Source organism: Tinamus guttatus, unplaced genomic scaffold (assembly GCF_059628265.1).
Source record: "Tinamus guttatus ecotype Peru unplaced genomic scaffold, ASM5962826v1 Tinamus_guttatus_pri_ptg000241l, whole genome shotgun sequence".
In the NCBI taxonomy this organism is placed as follows: Eukaryota; Metazoa; Chordata; class Aves; order Tinamiformes; family Tinamidae; genus Tinamus; species Tinamus guttatus.
The window spans coordinates 914,545-933,371 of NW_028288775.1; the positions used below are offsets into that span (position 1 = coordinate 914,545).

General features: G+C 40.6%; 1 protein-coding gene across 1 annotated transcript; it reads right to left on the reverse strand.

Moving 5' to 3' along the window:
* Positions 1-7,135: 7,135 nt before the first annotated feature.
* On the reverse strand, positions 7,136-18,483 carry BROX (BRO1 domain and CAAX motif containing). Its single transcript, XM_010217275.2, has 12 exons — positions 18,341-18,483; positions 17,309-17,415; positions 16,411-16,507; positions 15,014-15,109; positions 14,326-14,398; positions 13,837-13,942; positions 13,189-13,278; positions 12,313-12,398; positions 10,961-11,042; positions 9,831-9,981; positions 8,221-8,380; positions 7,136-7,720 (listed from the first exon to the last, which is right to left on the reverse strand). The coding sequence occupies exons 1-12, from the start codon at positions 18,439-18,441 to the stop codon at positions 7,634-7,636; spliced, it is 1,236 nt and encodes a 411-aa protein (XP_010215577.2). The 5' UTR covers positions 18,442-18,483; the 3' UTR covers positions 7,136-7,633.
* Positions 18,484-18,827: the final 344 nt, after the last annotated feature.

An 18,827-nucleotide genomic window follows, 5' to 3' on the forward strand; every position in this document is an offset into this window, starting at 1 on the left:
GAACAACAAAAGAGCGGTGTGTTAATACGATGCAAAATAAAATTCAGGCAGCAAGATCTAAGCTAAACACAAAGAAAATGCTATAGAACTGTACCCAAACAGTAGAATCACTTACCTGGGGAGATGGTGCCGTCAACACAGCTGGGAGACTTTCCAAAATCATTTGTGTGCCGAGAATCATTTCATGTCTTTGGGGGCAAATGGACAGACAAAATGTTCAGTCCTTAATGAGAATCATCCTATTTTGGTATCGTTACAAGGGCTTTCTGCCACATACTACCAAATACATGGCAGTCTCACAGGCTGCGTTCTGGTAATTTGCCACCTTCAGAGTTAGGAGGCCTTTGCCACTGTTACCAACTTGCTCTTTTACTCCCACTGAGGCCGCATGCAGCGCCTCAGATGGGGCGACTGCTTTGCTGTGGTCAAGGGGGGCCTTTTGGAAAGGCCAGTAGGCTAATAGGGATCCAGTCTAAATTATTTCATTTTTCACACTGTTTATGATGTCTGACTGAAATAAAATATTTACTTTTCATGAAGTATTTTATGTCCTGGTTGTAAACCCTTGAGATAATTCCAGGAAGTATGGAAAGGGGCACTCTGTTTTTTGAATAACGAGAGCATTGCAATTAATCTATCCTTAACGTAAGCTGAGCAACTGTTAAATTACTAAGTAAATTTAACTAACTTCAAAATAACTTACTAAGATATGAATTGGTTGCATTTTGAACTGCCCCAAACTGGAGAGAGAGCCCCCAGGAGGGCCTGGGCTATGAAGCCAAACCAAGAAGTCAGCGCTAAGGCAGAAAGCAGAAAGCTGAGCTGGTCTGAGGAGCTGCAGCAAGCGCACGTGGGGATGGCCCTGTGAAATGATCTGCCAGGGTGCAAGGCAGAAAAAAAACCCTATGTTGTTTTGAATTCATTTCCCAGGCCGGATTCAGACAGTGTTATCATGTGTATTGCATAATCCCATGGGCAGCAGGGTTTTTAACTACAGTGAACGTGCGTAACAGCTATATGGAGATATGAATTTGGAAGATGTAAGTCCCAGAAAGGTTACCTGGAGGCACTTGTGGGAGTAAAATCATCTGAACCACTTCCAAAATCAGGCCAAAATGAGATAGTTTTAAATATTTTTAACAGACTTCTTTTCCTTTCCCACTAGCATCACCTTTCAGACAAGTGACCACGCTTAGGTTATTAAATGCTTTAAGTTTTTCTCAAGTCTTTAAAAACTTGTTTCATCCGTTCTGCTTTCCGTTCCTCCTGGGCTCCAGCAAACACCATCTGGGGCTCACTGGCTCGCTGGGAGGATCACTGCTCCTCCTGTTTTCTTCCTCTTCCATGCTGTGCTCTTCCATGGCATCACCATTTGCAAAATAAATTATCCTCCCCGGAGGTTTTGCTCCTTCAAGGTCTTTTTTTTTTTTTCTTTTTTTTTTTTCCTTTCTCCTGCTTCTAGAAGCTCCCATCTTCTTCCTGCTCAAAGCTGTCCCTCAGGAGCACCACTTCCGTACAGCAGATAGGGAAGCTACAAGGCTATTCTTGATGTTTAAAGGATTCTTATAATTCAGAATAGCACAATTAAATGTGAGCATTTCAGGTTAAAAGAGTTGCTCTCCCTGTGAATAAAGCATCTAATTCTATACGCTATAATTTTTCTCCCTGAATTATAAAGCATTCCAAAAAAGTTCAGTGCAGAAATAAAGAAGAGACAAAAGCCCAGGACGAACATCAGGAATGGCCAAAACCCAACTTGCACAGAGCTACTTTCAAGCAGCTGCATCAGTTGCAGACTCTTGTATCACTCTGCAGGCACGCAGCGCTCGCCACTTAATTCAAACGGTGCAGTGCCATGTAGCAGAAGAAACCGAAAAGAAGAATGCATTAGGAAAAGAAAAATCAGGGACGAAATCTTGCATCATAGAGACGGGCCAGTATCTCAAAACATCAGCCCACATATGCAATTTGCTGCAATTTAACAAGCAACATCTCAAAAGTGAAGCCAAAAAAAAGAAACTCTAAAATATGTTTTTTTTTTTAAAGAATGTGGGGTTTGGGGGTTTTTTTTGCTTATTTTTAATCAATTTTTGTTGCTGAACAACTTCATCTTTGGTGGGGATGCCCAATAAGGTCTGCAGAACTATTTTCATTTTTTCCTGAAGTTACAAAGCAGAAGATACAACTACACATCAAATAACTAAAAAATCCTTGAGAACATATAGCATTATTAATGTTTTCTTAATCAAAGTAGACTTATATCTATGTACTGCTATTTACTTTTAATTTGCACTTTTTATTTGCACCTCTCTTGCTGCAAGTCAGGGAAAAATAGCATACATAGATTTATTACTATATATGCATGAGATCTTGTTACTGGATTAAAGTTAAGGAAAATAAAGATTTATAATGATAAGCAAATTCGACCATGAAATTACTACCACGATGCCATACAAGAGTAATGTAGCAAAGGTCCTTATGGCAGAATTTTAGCAGTAAGTCACTTTATGAAGCTAGGACAACAAATAGATATAACTGTGAAAAAGCACCTGCCATCAACACATGAAAAAGGAAATTAACCTGCAGAATTTGCTTCTTTAACATGCTCAAAAAAAAAAAAAGGGAAAGGCAGGCACAGAGCTGGACACAGACCTGCGGGCAGGTTCGAAGGGGCAGGTTTGGCCTGAGAGTAAGAGCAGGTAGGATGGGGAGCGGCGGCGCGGCAGTCACAGGCGCCCCTGGGGCTCTGCTCACAGCGAAAGCCCTAGAGAGGGTCTGTTGGTGCCCAACGTGCCTCATTCGCAGGCGATTTTTATCATTCTGCCTCCTTCGGCTGATTTTCATACAGAAACTGAACTAAAGCCGCAGAGGCTGAAAGGCATTAGTGTGTTTTTACACTAAAAATTGAACGAGCCGGTGCTGCCTCCAAAAATGAAACCCCCCGTTTCCCGGTGACCTATTTGCCGTCTGCTGGCAGGTTAGTGATCTGCAGGTGCCCAATGACCTTTAATGCAGAACACTGAACACCCCAATAACCTGCCACGGCACAGAGCTTGGCAAGCACACAGTTTTGCATTGGCACGAACACACACACACACGCACACACTCAAGCCTAAGCCTTAAATAAATAAGAAACACAGAAGTTTGGAAGTTCCACCTTCCCTCTTCCTGCCACATAACTTCATGTGCACCATTGTAGCTGCGGGCTGACTTCCCAATGTGCCCCATTCACACACCTCCGAACTGCAGAGCTGCCACATCACTGTGACTTGCTTAATGGAGCCCTCCTTTAGATGCACTCCAAGAATAAAGTGTTCTCTCCTTTTACTAACATTTTAAATGATGAAACAAAAAATGTAACACAGTGCTTGCTTGTTTTTATTTTAAATAGTATTCTGAAACGAGTTCTGATACACAAATTTTCAAACTATCAAAGCTAAGACTACATGGTGACTGCCTTCAGAAATTTAAGGCTGTTTGGTCAATCCCACCGTAGTTTATTCCATTCAGCCCATCAGCTGGAGCAACTGGAGCACATGCTTGCTGCAGGCACGAGTTTGTAACCCACCAAGATGCCATCTCCAGCCAAGGGGGGTCCTCACTGCGTGACCAAGAGCCCCTTCAGCTGCTGAGTGACACCAACTGGAATTTGAAAGCATCCCCAGCAGGGAATGACCTGAGCAAATCCATGAGCTGTGGCCAAAGGGCCGCACCGCTGCGCGCTCAGGAGCTGCGGGGGACACACACGGCCAAGGTCTTCCTCGCCAGAGCTGCTCTCAGCGGGCTGGACTCTCCCTTATGTGGGCCAGGCTTAAAAATCAAATCTGTCTTGCAGTGCTTCGTTAATTCGACAATAATGGTCTTTAGAAACAGATTTTTAGGGAGAAGTAATAAGCATAAACAGGATTTCTGTTAATGCTGAAGCTTCAGTTTTAGACGCTAGGCACAGGAACGAGAGGAAATACTAGATATGATGCCCCAGTCAGAGATGCTTAATATCTCTGACGTGACGTGGAAAGCAGACGTATCACTGCCTCTCGTGTTCCCTATGCACTGAAGAGAGAGATATGCTTCGTAAGTTTATTTTATACATAGACAATTAAAAATACATTTTAGTAATGTTTCCCCATAAAAATTGTACAAATACCACAGTCCTGAAGTCAGGGCAACAGAAGTAAAAAGCCAGGAAGGAATATTTACAAACACATTGTATTGTAGTGAAATTGCAAGATTGGAGATTTCTAAAGTGCAAAGTTGGCTCTATTCTACACAGACACAGGCATGTTTGCTTGCTTATACTAGGAACCAATACCATCGTTACAGATACACCATGTTTTCATGCTGAACATTCAAGGAACCAAATGTTATCCTTAGGCTGACACACAAACTCCCCACGGGAGATGGGCACTGGCACCCAAGGGCTGAGCTCAACCCTTTGGTTGCAGGAGTGCCACAGGGAGGTTAACTACTGTAAACCCAGGAACATGAAACATCAAGGAAGTGTAAAGGTCTCCAAGTATAATTCCTCGGGCGTTTACCAATTTGCTTTTTAGTACATTACGATGATCAGTGCATTTTTAAAAGCGCAAAAAGAAAGAGCCCAATGCTCAGTATTTTATTCAGCAACAGTTCTGTCCTTGTTCAGACTGACCTATATGAACAACACTTGCAGGTTTAGCCATCAGAGCCTCTACACCCAGAGGCCACAAAAACAGGCTCTTGCAGCATAAGAATATTAAAAAGTCAGCACTCGAAATACATTATTAAAATGGATTATTAGAGGAAACCATAACAGAAGGAAAGTGACTGCTAGGTCTCCAGGTTAATGGAAACTTCCAGTCAAATCACCTATATTCCTCATGATACGGGACAGTTAATCTATATATTATGCACAATAATTCCCACCACTTCCAGCCAAAAACAAAGATAAAAACTGCCTGTTGACTTAGTTTATATTGTTTGCTTTGCCAAGCAAACAATCTCAAGTTCCTTTTTCTTGGGCAAGACTATTCAATGTTTGCCAGAGGATTTTAAACTGCAAGGACGCAAAGTTTGTCTTGAAAAGCAGCTTCAGTAAATTAGTTTGTTCTATTAGGCTATTTTCAACTACTACATCATATGTACCAAAACAGCTATGGCATAAGAGGTTACATAACTAGGCTTAAGTAATGCCATAATCTGACACAATCCAGTTGCTTTTACCCAAAGCTATTTACAGGGAATTTGGTTCAAACGAACACTTGGTTTGAGAAAGCACCCAAAGAATTACAAAGTGGTAACTCCATAGCATCTTCTTTAAGGTTTTTGGGGGGAATGATTTAATCAAGATTTGCTCTTTTTATTTTAAGATATACATACACTGAAATACATCCACGGCAAAAAGCCTCACTGGAAATGAGTCCCAGTGCACACGTGTGCGTTAGCAAACAAGTCTGTGCCATAGTGCGTGGCCAATGGGAGGGAAAGTGAGGAGCAAGAAGGAAAACGCATCTAGTGTGTTCAGAAAGAAGCGTTAAGTAGGTTGAGACCTACTGGCATTGGCAGAGAGATGTCTGAAAAGTCATGAGCAACCGACAACGCAGGATTACGAAATCCAGTTAATTCAATCTTGATCCTTAAAGGGGTCAGGCTGAGCAGATGACTTCAGCTGTAATGAGTTTTTAAGGGTATTAAAATCTGTATTGGCAGAGTAACGCCGCATTCCATTCTGTCGAATCCTAAGCTTGGTCTTTTAACTATGCAAGAAGCCTAAAAAAATCAGATAGTCGAGTTATGAAGGAATCTGAGTGCTCATCATACAATCCCTAGTTGCCTCTTTCCATTTGTTATGCAGTTAGGAGGCATGGACATGTTTTTGATACAAACCTCTTTAGATATTTATTATCTTAAATCCATATAAACTCCATCAAAACAAACTTGGTCTTCCAAAGTGATCCTTGGGATTTTGTACTTAAGTTTTCAAGTGCAGAATTGGTTGAAAGACTCATCACTGGATAGAGTGAGCTTTGCATTCGACTCACCCATGGCAGTCATCATCAAGACCCTCTTTGTCTTTTACAGCAATGAACTGTGTACTTTGGTCCAATATCCTAGGAAGTCTCTCGTGTTCATATCAACCTCCCCTCAACAGTCTTTCTCCGCAAGCCTTCAAGGAGCTACACACCTGCTGCTAGTCCAGATCCACAAAAAGATTCAAACATGGACCCACTGATCTAGAGCAGCGCAAGGTGAACCTAGCCAAACCGCACAATGCAAAGAACGTGTCCGCAATATCTGCCACGCTAAGTGCACATAACTCCATGCTTCGTTGAAGCCTGAACATCTTCAAGCTGTTCAGTTACTTTCGCAGACGGAACGAAGGGCAGCAAGTGGGATCTAAAGACCATGAAGCTCTCACTCCAACACAGACACCAGATATCGCCCTCTCACATTTGCAACAAACCAGAAAGCTTTTGTTCATATCGATGTTTTGGAGTGCTCAGTACTAAAGAATATTATCACATTTTCCACAGTAGAAAGACACAGAAGAAGCAGGTTCTACTAAAGACTTTCTTCCTCAGTCTTCGATGGACTTCGGTTTTGGCAAATTCTCTTCATATGGAGCTAATTTCAATGTGACACTGAGAAAGCTGGAATACAGCACTGTTTACTTATGGTGCAAAGGAAATCCAGAGCCTGATGTCCTGATTCTGTCATTAGCTCCTCAGCTCATCTTCCCTACCTGTTCTCCAATGGCTTTCTTACAGAAGGAAACAAAGCATCTTATTTACAATCCAATTAACTTATGCACAACACCTTCATAAATCCAAATTCAGCTTTTTCAGTTTTAGGGGATTTTAACCATCCACATCTCTCCATCTTTAAAAATCTTTCTAAATTCAGGAACTGTGGGTGAATGACACTGAGGCATTACCTTTAAGAGCTTTCTCATTGCTTGCTGCATCACTTCCACATGCAGTCTGACACGAGAGGATTTTAATTTAAGGACGTCTAAAATACCCTACTGTAAACTCTGATACACGGACAGGAATCTATAAAGGAAAGAGCAGAGTGCAATAGCTTTAGAAGAATATAAACTGTGCTCTCATTATGCAGAGCTTCAAGTTTTCCCAATTCTGTGAAAGCCCTGTGAAACACTATACAAAAGCTACATACCAAATCCAGCTTTTCTTCAGTCATTACAGTTAAGTAAATCAGAACATGACAGGGAGTTAAGCCTTTGGGACAAACCTAAATAAATACAACTGTTCATGCTAATATCTGCTTGCAGAAGTTGACATTATATAGCATACAATTTAATGGAAAATCCTCAAGTGTTACAGTCATAATTCTTTCTTCGCTATTTGTGGGTAGAAACTAAACCCCCATAAAAAGAAACTCTCTAGAGGCACAATAGGGACAATTAAGCCCATTCATTCTATGATATCCTGCTAAAACCAAAAATAAGTCAAATATAAATACATTTCTTCCAAAAATCCACCACATTCTCAGGCAAGATAGATTCGTACTAACAAAAACAGATTAAATTAGTATTCTAAATTAAAAAGAAGACTCAGAAAAAGGAGGATCAGAACAAAGAGCCCCAAAGTCCAATTAATATGCTTTTAAAGGAAATTCAAAGCACTTATGGCACTTAAGAAATCTGGCAGCCGCTGTCCTTCTGAGGCTTTATATCTGGTTCCTTCAGAGGTTTTACATCTTCGTCTGGTTTCGGTTTAGCCTGCAACCAAAATGAAAAGAAGACTTAAAATACCCCATGTAAAAAACATGCTATCTGCCAAGGATTCATGTAGCGCTAACTTTACATTTGCTAACCTAATATTCCCCTCTTCTCAAAGCTGAAGGCCTTGAAGAAGAGGGGCAGAGGGTAGGTAAATCAAGTCTTCTCTATTTCAGTACCCTTAAAAGGATCCTTTTGTGAAATAAACTTTTTATTTATACCATTCACTCCTGTAGCATCTCAGTCTCATACACATTACTGTAGTAATGTGTATGCCTTCTACTTGGGGCTTAGCGACCCGGTAACTTCCATTTGCTGACAGTGCAACCAAGATTACCTGACTCGCCTCTCTGCTCAGTCCAAGTCTGAGCTCAGGTGGTAGCCTGGTGTCTGTGCCCTTAACTGACCTGGGGTGCATGTCAGAAGAGCAAAATGGCAACTTGGTATTGTATGCACAGTCAGGCTGATGGAGAAAAAAGGTGATAAAAAAATAATCTTACAGTGTCATCCTTTGGCCTCTTGGTGAGATCAAATGCAGCAAGTGTTTCAGGAGTCCAGTGTGCATTCAGGGCAGGAAATTCAAAAGGAACAGGCTCTACTAAGCCATAGTTTGCTTTCAGTTCCAGCTGGGGAGCCTCTGATGGCACCTTCTGAAAGTAACTGCAATTGAATACAGTAATACTTTTTAAGCTCAGCACATGATCTCTGCAAGTCCCGCCTGCAATTTCAAAGGAAAACCACCTGGCCTTTCACAGGGGCAGTCGGTGCTGCTCTCAATGCCTGTCATTAAGGCATCACCCAACACGTGTTCTAGTGACAAGCTTCTCAAAAACAAAAGCAATTTGTCCTCGGCACTGCTCCTCTGCCTGTAACTAGTTGGCTTCTCTTTCTTATTCAGTAACCATTCTTCCCAATGGGTCAATGTAAAGACTAATTTTTGCCCCTTGCTCCAAAAGCTTAAAAACCCAGAGGGTGATTTAAAATACCCCCCAAAAAGGTGAAGAGGCAGACAGTGCTCTGACTCTGCTACTGCTAAATCAGCTTTGGTCCTTCAACATGCACAATAGGACCAACCCTGCAACATCCACAGAGACTCACTACGATAAAGAACCTGAATAAGAGCATAAATCTGGCCTATTTCACAGTAATTGAAAAATCGACGCTTGTTGGTGCACACTATCCTACTTCCTCTGCTCCAGCAGAGCTCTGCAGCAGGCACAACTCCCAGAATGTGCAAGCATTACCTGACTTCTGCCTCAGTTTGGTTCTAGAGCAATACAGGTGCATTGAAACCTCATTTGTTGTTAGCATTTGTTGTTAACAATGTTAACGTTAACATAGTATTAGCATTTGGTGTTTGACAGTGGTTACTGCAACCTGGGTGCTTTTTTTTCCTCTCCTTCAGTTTGTCTTGGTGTACTTGATGATCCTTTGCATTTAGTCAATTCCCCTGCTATATAGGTCTTTAAATATTGTAAAGGGGAAATAAAAAATACTATGGAAAACTAAATTATAAGAGGAGAAGAGGAGAAAAGGAAAACTGCAAGAGAATTCTAAAGCTGAACTAATAATGCTATTTTAAACTGCTTCCTGACTCTTTTTGAAAGATGCAGTAACTCAAAAACATCCTAGTCACACTCTTAGTTGCACTAGCAGAGTTCCTAGCACTCTAAGCATGTTCTTCATTGAAGGCATGTCTGTGTTTCAACTTCCCTGCTAGCAAGGCAGAATAAGGTACTAGTGTTCTCCATTTCCCCTCAGGCCCCTTTGCCTGCTAGACCTCAGCAGCAGAGAAGGGGCCATAAGAGCAAAACAGAAATTGCTGCAGGTCTCTCGGGCAGAAGGATAAAGAACAAAAAGGCAGATGACAGAGGGAAGAAAACAGCTTGACCTCTCCAGCACGTCAGGCCAACCTGCCCGGCCGGACTGGCGTAGGAGAGGGCAATGATTAACACCAGACCGACAGCAAATCTGCTGAGAGGAAGTCAGAGATTAATCTGCAATTCTGCAAATTACATGTAGAGTAAATGTTACCATCCTGTCCTGAAGGAAAAGCAAAGGAGGTATTAACAATCCGCACAGAGCACTGTACCAACCAGGAATTACTCACATGAATCCATTCTCTCTCTGGCATTTTTCTAGAGTGTTCTTAATCAAACTTCCTAATTTCCTAAAGAAGAGATGTCCAGAAGGTTTGGCTGTAGTCCCAGGTCCTTTGGTCTCTCCATATTCTTTGCACAATGCTTCAGCCTTGGCAAAAACTTCACAAGAAGGCATTGTAATAAAAGTTAGTTACATGAATCTATGAAATGGCAGTTCTGATTTACAGTTGCTTTAGTTTTAAGAGATACCAGACTCCATTCAAGCTTCTTTTTTCTTGGAAAAAAAATAAACATGCTCAAGGGAAGTACCTCCAGCCAAGATTTACCACAGCCAAAAAGTGATTGTGAACAAGGGGAGGGGAAGGAAACAAAAGTGGATATGAAGGTTTCTATGCAGGGTTGATGCCCCAAAATAAACAGTAGTTCAATAAGGGATGTGGAAAAATGCACTTTTCTCTGCACAGAAGGTACAGCAAAAAACACAAGACTTGTTGTATGGAAAGTAATGCAATATAGTTTATGCTCTCATTTTTTTTCCTTATCTACTTTTAATATTGATATCAAAATTTCAAATTAAACAATTTGAGTGGTTTTATGTTGTTACATGTTGTGGTAAAATAATGCAGAACAGGCCACTGGGATACAGCAAAAGATACCAGCCTTTAGGCAAGACAGTTTGAGCAGCATCTTTGCATATGAGCACTCTAGTTCATTCCCCCTATCTACCTTCCAAAGGAAGGAGAAGGACAGAAATTATTAAAATCTGTTTAACAAACAAAAAAGGGCATATTTTTGAAGGAGTCATAGTGTATTTTTGTATTTTCACTCTTAAGTCATGCTATATAATTTAGAGGCTGCTCTAATTTAACATACAGACCATAAAGCAGAATGACCAGACTTTCTTTTAAACAGTATTGTTGATGGCTCAAACCAGTCTTCATGGGCTGAAAAGTAAAGTTGAAATTTTCTGCAGCTCCCTTATGAAAGAAAGTCTTCAGTAAGACAGATCTAAAATAGACACACTGCCTCTATTGAAAAGTGTACTAGATTTTCATCGGGAAATCAAACACCACCCAATACTGCAAAACAAAATACACGTCATTTTTGAATCCTACAATCCATTCTCAATTCTACTCACATTTTTCTGATTCCTGCAGAGATCTGATTGCTTCTCCACACTTATCACTGGTCAGCAAAGTCTGACCATGGTAACAGTATGCCTAAGAGAGAGGACAGCACCATCATCAATTGGCTTCTGCTCTTCCTTCCTTCCTTCCATCAGAGTTGCATCTCTTTGAAGCTGTCGTCACCCACAGAAAGCTGACAGTTTGGAAAGCACTCAGCAGTGACTGCGCATACTTATGCTGAACACTAATTCAGCATCTGCACGCATCAGCCAGGCCCGGGTCTGCAGGCTCAGGTCTGCAGGTGATTCAGTCAACAGAAACCTGGAGCTTCAGAAGGACTATTTTACCAAAGGCAGTAGTACTTAGCCTGATTCTCTCTACTGCTGTGTGTAGCATTAAGTCTCACCAACACAAATAAGATGAATCCCAGGCAAGATTATGAAAGTAAAGACTCTAAAAATGGAACCACCTGAATACGCAATAACTGAGTCTGCATCCAACATCACAATGTCCAGAAGAGATGCTGCCTGCTTGAGATATTTTGCCACAGGTCCGGTAACTTTTCCATCCAATAAATTCCCATTCCTGCAAACTCATGCTTAAGGATAGTACTGTGTTCTACTGAGAACCAAATGGCCTCTTTTCTATTATTAGGAGATTCTCAGTTTAAACTACCTACTAAAATCTGTAACATAGGAACATTACCATGAACTAATGCATACCTTCCTGAATAACATTTTTATGTCTCTTCTCATGGTATAATCTGCTATGGCCCATTTTATACATTTTTAAAAACAATAAAACAAAAGAAACAAACAAAGAAAACACACCTCTGACTCTCCCTTACTTCTCACTCTTGTTAACAAAACATGCAGCTTTTAAAGAGAAAAATTCCTTAACTATTTAGTTTCAAACATGTTTACAGTACAAAAGAGCCAGGTTATAGTTTCTTAGACGCTACAAGAAGTGAGCAGCAAGTCCAGTAGCTGAGTGTCACTAGTCCAGGACCCTGGAGCACCACTGCACTTGCTAAGAAAACAGTTATGCAAAAGGGACAGGACCTGCAACGGCCGTAAACATTATTTGATGCAGGTCCATTCAGAGCTTTAGAGAAGACGATCATCTCTGAATTATGCCTGGAATCAGTCTGTGATTCAGATAATGGAAGATAAATACTATGTTCAACCTGATTCGATTCACTTGCAGATGGCAAAGGCTCTATATAGCAGGGATCTCACCTGGCTCAATAAAAACACTTTAAATGCCACTGACACTGCAGAGTATCTCTTCAAGACAATACTCAGCCCTGATTCCCTCTCTAGACAACATTAAAAAATATGATCAATGTCAATCCAGTACTTACATAGGCCATATAGAAACAAGTCTTCAAGTTTAAGTACTTCCTCCATTTACCTACATAGGCTGGATCCAAACTGGATAGTGTTTGATCTATGAACAAGAAGGCAACATTATTCTAAGACACTTGTAAACAAAAAGCCTGTATAAACTCAAAGAGCAGCATTCTTAAACTCAGCAATAGATCTTAAATACAAAGTAGTTAAGAACAAGAGATAAAAGTTATTCCTGCAAAGGCACAGAGAAACCATGAAAAAAACAAGTATGCAGCTCACTGAACTACCATGCACTATCACAAACTATCCATGGAGGCTGGAAGGCTATTCTTCCTGAATAGCATTTCCAAGCTGGCTAAGAGTTTAATTTCAAGTAGTGACCTACAAATGTCTATGTGTTACAGTACTCCACCTTCCATACTGACTCTTGCATTTTTGCCCTTTTCTGACTCGCCTCAGTTGGTCCACAGACAAACCTGCTCGCTAGGGAGGATGCATGTGCTGAACCTGCCGCTCGCTTTACAGCCTGTGTCTGTGTCATGCCCTGCTTGCCAAAGAGAGCTGAACACGCTCTGTCTACATCAACCATTTGCTTGCTGGCAAGACCTGCTATTACACATAGCACATTGTCTTCTAGCTCCTCTTGCTAACATTTCCTACTAGCAGCTACAGGACAACCTACAAACCTACCTACCTACAAACAAACAAAGCCTTATCAAAATATATCAAAATATAACCAAAGCCTTGAATGCATTAAATAGAAACTAAGCATGAAAATGCTTTTCTCAGTGGAAACAGTTAATACTGCAATTGATGGGTGGGTGAAGTATGTCTGCTGGCACGAATGCATAAACCAGGTCACTAAGGATACAAAACAAGACACTTACCAGCTTTTTGATAGAAGTTTGCTGTTTCGTAAGCAAGAGCAGCTATTAAACCTGGATTGTGTTTCAACTCAATAGCCCGGGCAATTGTCACTGAAAGAAAATTCCACATCACAGTACTGAGGTTTAACTGAAAACATCAAATCTAGCAGATGTATTTAGCGTTTTAACACCCAGGCATAAGCAGAAAGCAGGTGTTATGTCCTCACAAATCAAACAGACTACAGAATGAAGACAGACTGTTACCTGAATAGGATGATTCCAAATTAAGAGAAAAAAAATGGAAGATTAGTTAGAAGACTAATGAGTGAACAGAGGCATGAAATATTTTTAATTGAACTGGAATTTATGTTAGGCAAGAATGGTATAGGAGGGACTGCATGAAAGAGAAAAAAAGGGGGGGGACTGTCACACATAAGTTCTTCCAAACTAGTCAAATTTGTAGCATCAGACTGATCTTTAATGTCTCTTCCTCCTCTAATGAGCACTTAAATTCCCTTAAAAATAACCCTCCCCACTAAGCCACAGTACTTCGGGAGAAAACTATCATCACTACCAGGTGGGCTTAGTAGACTTCATGAAACACCAAAGAAACCCAGAGGCCAGGACTCTCACTTGCCACCCCCAACAGACAAGCATATTTAAAGGTACCTTCTTGAGCTTCAGCTTGGCACTGTATGATGTATGAATCTGTAAGTCGAGCTTCTAAATCTCTTCCCTTTTCTACAGGTGTAATCAGTTTTGGAACATGACTTTCCTAAGTACAAAACAAGTCTCAAAGTCAGTTAAGCCTAGTATCGCTATTGATAATTCAAAGCAAGTCCCTAAATGGAGACCACTTCATGTTTTTCCTAAGTATATGCAGCACTGAGTGAGGATCACAAGATTCTTGGCTACATTATTGCACATGCTATTGCCCAGACTTGATTACTACCCCTCTGCCAGGGGGGAAGAGCAGCAGAAACTGAGTGGCAGCATGACAAATTAACACTCTTCTCTTTATGGTATTATTCAGAGAGTAAAAGTATCTCATCAGATATTCTCTACTTCCATCATAAAAGCAAAGCCCTCTAAGACAAGAAGTCAAGTACTCTCATCAGAGACAACTTAAGAAACAGACAGCAAAGAAAATTTTACTACCTTCAAATGTTTAAAAATCCCAGCTGCAATCTTCAGGCTTCTGTGAACATCTTTTGCTTCATCTTCTGTTATACTAAGAAAAGGCATAACACAGAATGATTCACAGAAATGTTGGTTGGAAATGACATTTGATGTCATTTAATCCCACCTCCTGTTTGAAGTAGGACTACTGCTAATGATAAAACAGTCAGCTACACCCTTGTCAAGCTGAGTCTTGGTGTCCTTCAAGAAGGGAGTCCATAGTCCCTGTAAGTAACCTGAGCCACGCTAACCTTCTGGTCAAAACTTAATTTTCACTAAAAAAGGTAACCCCTTGCAATGACTTTCTACTGAAAGGAAGCCTCAGAAAAAGCTTCAGAAACCTGTAGAGTTAAGAGGTGGCAGAGCTGTGATTCTGAGAATTTAAATCTTAGAACTAGACATCTAGAGTAGGACTGATGAAAGGTTTATTCACAGCTAATGCCTTCCCCATATCACATTCATATAGTACTAATACACTGTTCACAGCTGCAAGGAAGGATTGAGGTGCACGTGGGCATTAAAGCACACGAACAAAAGCCACCTGCCTCCCTGAACGCATAGCTGTGTCCGCTGGACACGCGCTACGGCAGTCAAAACTCAGAACCTACTAAGCTTTTTTCGTGGAATATTGCTGCAATGGAATTACCAAGAAAAGCAAAGCACTTACTCTTCTTTTCCAGCAAGTCTTGATGCATATTTTGTGTACCACAGAGCCACATTAAATCCCATAGAAACCAGTTCAAATACTGCATCCTGCTGGGAACTAAAGAGAGAGACAGAAACCCCCCAAAAAACCCCAAACAATTCAATGTTTTTCATTTTGTTCTGACAAATTCTCTCACAGAATTCTGTAACATGAGTTGGCATTGCTCTCTGTAAAATAGTTTTAATTTACAAGTCAGTAATTCCCAATTCAGAACTTCCTATTTGCTGAACTGCCTAAAACAGACTTCAGTTTTCACTTACTTCCTTGCAGAGCTCATAATTATGATTTCCCACATTCAAATGTCTAGCCTTCACATTTGGGAACTTTTATTTTAAAACGGTAACTTGAGATTTGTTTAGTTTTGGGTGTGGCTGACATTTTTCTTCTTTTTTTTTTTTTTTAATTGCACATTTAGTGCAAAGCTTCTCTCTGGATTGCCTAAAGTTGCAGCTGCTACCTTCGTAAGTCCGCTACATCTCTCAAAATACATTTTATTGCAAATATGTATATAACTGCAATCAACTGGCATGTATAAATACAGAACATTTCAGAACCTAAAAAACACACTTGGGCTTTGAGAAGAGTTAACTTACTATCATGAGCTCAAAGTACCTTAGAAACTAAATATATTTAAAAGGAAAGGTGCGGGTGTGGTGGAAGTAATGTTGGCACAAGAACAAACAGGTACAACCATAAGAAAGTTAAGAGAATCCTAATCAATGTATTTTGTCTTCCAAGGGGAATAAAAAGCCGTAAGGGAACTGAATGCTACTTCTAAATAACACCTGACAAACCTGTAAGAATAATTATACAGTGGAGTCACCAATAATAGCACTGGACAAGTGAATAATCCAGGAGAGCCTTTCCAGATCTATATTCCTCTTTAAAACAAAAGCTTTGTTTGCAGCCTCCAAATATAGTAGCAGTTTTGGAGAACAGGAGAAAAAAACAAAAACCCCCAAACCCTGAGGAACATGCAGGTTACCAAAAAGCCAAAACATTAATTAAGAAATGAATGAGGTAGTTTTAAACAGCAGCAATCTATTCTGTGGCAATTAATTCACAAATACTCTCAGAGTTGGTTTTTTTTTTTTTTGTACTACTCTACCCAACTGTAAATGTAGTTTGTGAAAGGATTCACCATGTTTTGGTTGATCTATGATTTAAGTTTATCACCACTAATAAAGGCAACACTCGCTTCAGAACATGGGCCACATAAAACAACAAGATTTTGGAAACTATTTTGTGTCCAAAATTTTGCCATGTTTAAGTTTTCCTTCACAAACCAGCTGGCACTGATGTATGCAACAGATTAAAGGAAAGATCTGCACACCCTGTGCTGGTGGAACCACACATACCTTGGAACGTGTCCTTGCAATGTGTCTGTCCATTTGAAATTCTGAATATATCGCAACTTAGATTCTTGGGAAGAGTCATCCAGTGAAATAATAAAACCTATAAAATAAAACACATACCAAAAGGCAATCTCAACGTGAGAAAAAGAGACAGGCAGGGAGAAGAATGGGGATCAATGAGAACACAGACACAGAAAAAAGAATGTTTTTGCTGTAGAGCTTAAAGCTCTGTGTTATTTCCTGATGCTTTTATTCCTCAGTATCTTGAGGACAAGGCTTGCAACAAGACAAAAGGGCTAGCATAATAAACTCCTTGTCCAGTAGCTTATCAGTCCAATCCTTTGAGATGTGATTGTGCAAGGAAAGTCTTGCAGGCGTCTGGAGGCCCCCACAGGGTGGCTATATAGGATGACTGCTAAGGGAGGTTATCAAAACATTGGCAGGAAGAAGGTTTCAAGGAAACCAATTTGAGCATCACAGGCAACTATCTACTGAAAACGTACATGCTAGAGTAACAAGAAACTATATATGCACTTAAGCAACAAAAATATAAACTTGCAACGAGTCTATTACGTAGCTTTAGATTCAATTTATTCTGAAGCAGCAATTCTCTTTAAAAAACAGATTTCCTCCAGCAGGAAGATGAGTGAGGCTAAATACAAGAGGACAGGACTAACAGCACCTGGTACTGGCGGTCACAAGGGATCTGAAACCTGCAGAGAGGGCCTGGTGAATGTTCAGAATGGGTAACAAGCAGGGAACCCACAAAGACACTTCCTGCCTTCCTAAGCACAGAGCTTCTTTATACAAGACTAGTACAACATATATTCTTATCAGTGTCATTAAAAGTTAAATTATATGAAAAACCTCTTGACTTATTAGCACTTTTGCATGTTCCTACCTTGCAAGAGTGAGAAGTATAAGTCAGTTGCATTTTTCATCATTTCTGGATTACAACTCAAGTCAGTGAACAGCTCCAACAGTCGTGTTCGAGATAATCTGATATCACTGTATGCAGAAAATAGGGAAGAAAACTAGAAAGCGCTACTCCACAATGTTTTCGTAATAAAAAGGTACCCACTCACACATATCACCACAGGTTGCTCTTTTACATAAGAAAATGAAGCTGGCATTCAGCTTAGCTATCTTAACACAAGCAGAGGCACTTTAGGGATTTAGCAAGAAGCTAACATATATAGAAAAATCTTCCCAACTCCTCTGGTTACCCAGGATCGCCCAAAATGGACAGTACTTTAAACCAAAGAATCAGATAGCAAGAAATAACCACCACTCACTGTCAAATTCTTGTCCAAACACAAACTAAAAAGGAAATGTTTCTTCATCGAAAAAAAAAAAAGGCTGGGTGCAGGGGACAGAAATAACAAGCGGAAATACCCCTGAATATTAGAATGGCATGAGCAAATCATAGAATGCTTAGGGTTGGAAGGGACCTCTAGAGGTCACCTAGTCCCACCCCCCTGCACACACAGGGTCACCAAGAGCAGGTGGCACAGGACTGCATCCAAGCAGGTTTTGAAGATCTCCAGAAAAAATAAAACGTAAATAAGAACAGATCTGCAAAACAATCTGAGATCTCTTTCATTACATTCTTATCTAAAACATTTATGCCTTATTCACTTATGGAAACTACTTAAAACAGTCCTTTTGCAGAAGACTGCGCAGTCTTCAGAGACACAATGAAATGTTCAGTGTTTTGCCTCTGAGTTATTATAATAGGCCTTGCTATACAGTAAGAGACTTGAAAACTGGATAATTCCTTCTTTGTAATGAACTGCTCAATGTTATCAGTGTTTTATTGTCTCCCAGCCTACACATTTCTAGCGTACTCAGAAGAAAAACCTATGAGTAACCATTACTTGCCAAGACCTCCTCCACACTGAGCGACAGACTGCAGCTGATCACAAGCACTTACTTGCAAATCTTTGTCGCACCAGGAGTGGTAGCTACCCCATAAAAATTGAAGGAAACAGGAGCTGTGGCCTTCAAGGGGTTGCGATGAAACCAGTGGGTCATTTTCTTTCCGCACGGCTGTTTACAATAAATCTAAAGAACAGAAGGAAACGAGTAGCTCTGGGAGCAGGTAAAACTGAGGTGCTCTATCGTGAACGTCAACTCAGAAAAATACATTCAAAATGTAAACAGGAAAGAAATGAACTTGCAAAGAAATAAACAATAACTGCAAGGAAAAAAATATTTTCTTAAAAAGAAATAAATAAAGCTTGAGACCTCATAGACCTCATAGACCTTTCATAGACCTCATCTGCACTCTCACACCCGCATTTCGTTGGAATTCACGGCTTTCTGGAGGGGGTGGCCGCACTGCCGCCTATTTTCCCACTCGGGAGGGCCGCTGACCGTCCCATGGGGCCGCGCGCCCCACGTCCCGGGTGGGAGGACGC